Source organism: Drosophila willistoni, unplaced genomic scaffold (genome assembly GCF_018902025.1).
Source record: "Drosophila willistoni isolate 14030-0811.24 unplaced genomic scaffold, UCI_dwil_1.1 Seg295, whole genome shotgun sequence".
NCBI lineage: Eukaryota > Metazoa > Arthropoda > Insecta > Diptera > Drosophilidae > Drosophila > Drosophila willistoni.
This window is the reverse complement of record NW_025814249.1, coordinates 16,347-20,146: the sequence shown is the minus strand read 5'-3', so window position 1 is coordinate 20,146 and position 3,800 is coordinate 16,347. Positions and strand designations below refer to the sequence as shown.

General features: G+C 50.6%; 1 protein-coding gene across 1 annotated transcript; it reads right to left on the bottom strand.

The window, feature by feature from the left end:
- Positions 1–2,880: 2,880 nt before the first annotated feature.
- Positions 2,881–3,402, bottom strand: LOC26529757 (nucleolin). Its single transcript, XM_015176381.1, has one exon. The coding sequence runs from the start codon at positions 3,400–3,402 to the stop codon at positions 2,881–2,883; it is 522 nt and encodes a 173-aa protein (XP_015031867.1).
- Between the last annotated feature and the right edge of the window lie 398 nt (positions 3,403–3,800).

The window sequence follows — 3,800 nt, the reverse complement described above, 5'->3', positions numbered from 1 at the left end:
TAAGTTCCTCGTCGGCCTTGAAGGGAATAGCGTTGCTACAATGTGACCCAACTTGGTTGGATCCAGTTTATAGGCAGTCCCATGTGGCTGCGCATCTGCATCTGCGCACAGCTTCTTCCAGCAGTCCGCTTTACTTCTCTTGATCTCCATATTTAGGTTGGCTCTTTTCCGCTTGTAGTCTGCAAGCAGCTCCGGAAACGTGGGCATTCTGCGGGCACGTTGCTGTCGTCGTCTGGCCTGATGACATTGCCTCCTGGCATCCGCAATCCTGGCATTCCACCAATGTACTGGCTTACATTTGTTGAGTCCATGCCGTTTGCGTATCATGGCTGCATCACATGCTCTGCGAAGAATGTCGCCCATGTGGTTGGCCTGGGTGTCCGCGTCCGTGCTGCTGCTCCTTGTCACTTGGGTCATCATGGTGAATAACGCTTCTTCGCTCAGCGTGCTTGGGGCCCAGCTGTAGAACATCGTTGGTGTGTGTGCAGGTGGACAACTCTTGATAGAGCACACAATGGCGAAGTGGTCGCTGTGCGTGTATATATCCGAAACTGCCCACTGCGCGCTGCGGGCTAGGCAAGGGCTAGCAAACGTGAGGTCGATCACGGAGCCTCTGCCAGCCTTATTGTAGGTGTGGGTGTTGCCTACGTTGAGCAGACTGATGTTGAGTGTGGCAAAAGCGTCCAGCAGGGCCCTGCACCTTCTAGTGGTCCTTTGGCTACCCCATTCCGTTGCCCATGCATTGAAGTCGCCGGCTATGATGGTTGGCGTGTGGGTTCTGGCGTCCTCCACTAATCCATCCAGTATGCTGCAGAATTCGTCGATGTGTTTGCTCGGTGCTATGTAGCAGCTGTAGACATATACTCCATTGTACCTCGCCCTTACATATCCGTCCGCGCTGTGCTGATTCTCCAGATGTGTCCTGCTGTCGCTCCAAATTGCCGCGCCATAACGGTGGTTTTGCGTCCAGCTGTGGTCCTGTATATGGGAATATGGCTCGCACAAGATTGATAGATCTACTTTCAGGTCCCGCACAGTTTGTTTTAAGAGGTCCTGTGCCGACCGGCAGTGGTTTAGATTAAGCTGTAGAAACTTAATCCTTCCTGTTCCTGCCAGCCTCTACAAACAACGGGCAAGCTCTGCTGAGCGTGTTGTGCGCCGTATTGCTCCGCTTATGTCGTGTGCAAAGTATGCACGCTGCCTTCTGGTCACATTGCTTTGAAGCGTGATCCTTGCTACCGCAGTTGAAGCATAGCTTGGATGCGTCGTGCTTGCTTCTGCACCGAGCTGCTGTGTGCCCAAAGTCCAGACACTTGTAGCACCGTCTCGGCTCAGTCTTCAGGCGTACTCGGCATATGCACATGCCTACTCGTATTTTGCCCGCCTGCAGCAGCTTGTTCGCCAGATTCGGGTTCACCATCATTGTTGCGGTCTGTGTACCGCTGTACGCTTTCCGCATCTTTGGGTGACATTCTGCCGGCAGATCCTCGTCGATCAGTTCCAGGACGGCGAGCAGAAGATCATCTGCAGTGTGGAATTCTGCAAGATCCTTTATTTCGACCATGGCCTTATCGCTGATCGCCTTGACATCAGCGGTGTCTCCAAGTGCCTGCTTCACTGCCTGCTGCAGTTTAACAGTTGCTTCGTCCGCTGGCTTGGTCAACTGTAGGAGTAGTTCTTGGCTGCGTTTGTATCTGGCTGTTTGTTGTATCTTATGTGTTGTGGCTTTGTATCTTGTTTGTTGTAGCTTGTTTGTTGTGTGGGACATTATTCTTGTGTATATAATGTTCCTCACACTCCCCCCCTTCTTCGGGAGGGATTTGCCCTCCCCTGTCCCTTGTACCTTGTTTGTTTTCTGCATGTGTTTATTGTGTTTGTTTTCTGCGTGTGTATTTTTCATTTTCGTACTTGTGCATTTTTATGCTTTGCCTTTGTAGTTTTTTTTTTTTTATTTTGCATGTGTTTTGCTTGTTTTTGGGGTTTTTTTTCTTTTGGACTCAGCTCGCATCTTTTATTGGCCATTTGGCATCTTCTAATGTTGGCGATTACTGAGTATCTTTTCGTTAGATGCTGGCGGATTAGGGCATCTTTTCATTGTTTTTTTTTCATTTTTGGCCCGTTCCGCATCTTTTCTTATACTTAACTTACATTTAAATATCCTACTTATTCTATTCTCATTACGCCTACTTATTCTACTTATTATGTTCTCCTTTCTCTATATACTCGAACTACCCCCTGAGCTATCCTAATCCTATACCTATTTTGTCCCGCCCATACTATTCTAACTCTCCTCGGCCCTTCCTGTCGCACCATTTGGCCCACGATATCCGCCACCATCTCCGGCCAATCTCTCTCCTCCACCGCCTCATATCTCTCATGCCCGTATGGCACTGGGCATGAGTTTTGCCTGGCCAATATGGGCCGAGCACTGTCATTGTGCCCCGTGGGCGCAGACATTTGTCTACTCAATGCCGATCTTGGCCACACCCACGGGCACTCTCGGTATTCGAGCTGCAGCTGCTGTTGCTGTTGCTGCCATTGTGGCTGCTGTTGTTGTTGCAGTTGCATTTGTTGCTGCTGTTGCTGTTGCTGTTGCTGCAGTTGTTGCTGCTGTTGTTGCAATTGTTGCTGCTGTTGCTGTTGCTGTTGCTGCAATTGTTGCTGCTGTTGCTGCAATTGTTGCTGCTGTTGCTGTTGCTGTTGCATTCGTTGCTGCTGTTGCTGTTGCTGATGCTGCAATTGTTGCTGCTGTTGTTGTTGCAGCATTGCCATCGCCAGCCGTTCTCTTGCCCGTTTCAGCCGCTCCTCCTCCTGTTGGGCCCTTTCCCACCTCAGCAGCTCTCGCTCCGCCTCTTCCTGCTGCCTCATCTGCTCCGACCACTATTCCATCCACTGCTGGTTCTCCGACGTCGATCCTTCTGCCTCCCAATCCGTCCCCTCTGGCTCGAGTGGAGGTGGGCTGGCTACTCCATCAGCCGCACCTTCATCAGCCACGGCCATCTCCGCCGTTTCGCTGGCCTCTGACATTGAGTCCACCATACGAAACGGCGTTGGTGGCCGCGCTGGCTCCCACAATCTTGCCGGAGGCTCATAGATCTCATTTTGCTCCCACGGCGCATACTCTTCTGGGCTACTCCGGCCGCTGCTCGCATCTCTCGCCTCTTCGTCGTCCATCATGCGTATCGCCTCGTCTAGTTCCCTCCATATTTCCTCATCACTCTCCTCCTCCTGGTGGCCCTGGTTTATCGCCGACTCGTCTTCGCTCTCCTCAGATCCGTAGCCGCTGTCATCTACGTCCTCATCGTTCTCCTCGTCCGATGAGGCGGCGATTGCCGGATCTATCATATCCGGCTCATCGTCGTCGGACTCCTCATCGGACCCGTTCCAGTCACCGCGTTCCATATTGGCCCGCGGTGCCGTACCTCGTCGAACTACGCCTTCATCCTGGCCAAAATTTACGTTAAACGCATTCATAATTGGGTTTTTTTTTTTTGGCTTTACTCGCTGAGTGTTAAACTTTGAGTGACTCTTGCTTAGGATTTCTGCATGCAGGAAACCTCGCACCTTTGATATTTGTCAAATTTTTTACCGTTATTCAAAACTTTGGATTCTCTATTTTAACTATCGATGCCGAATATTCTAATGCCCCTGCAATGCTCCACTAATACTAATGTATTAACGCGCGCATGTGTGTGTATGTCGCGATGCACGATTACATGCTCACTCTTATGCGCATGTGTATGTGTGTTCCCCTCTCTTTCCTTTTATTTTCTCTTTGTGCACTCATACTATTACATGTG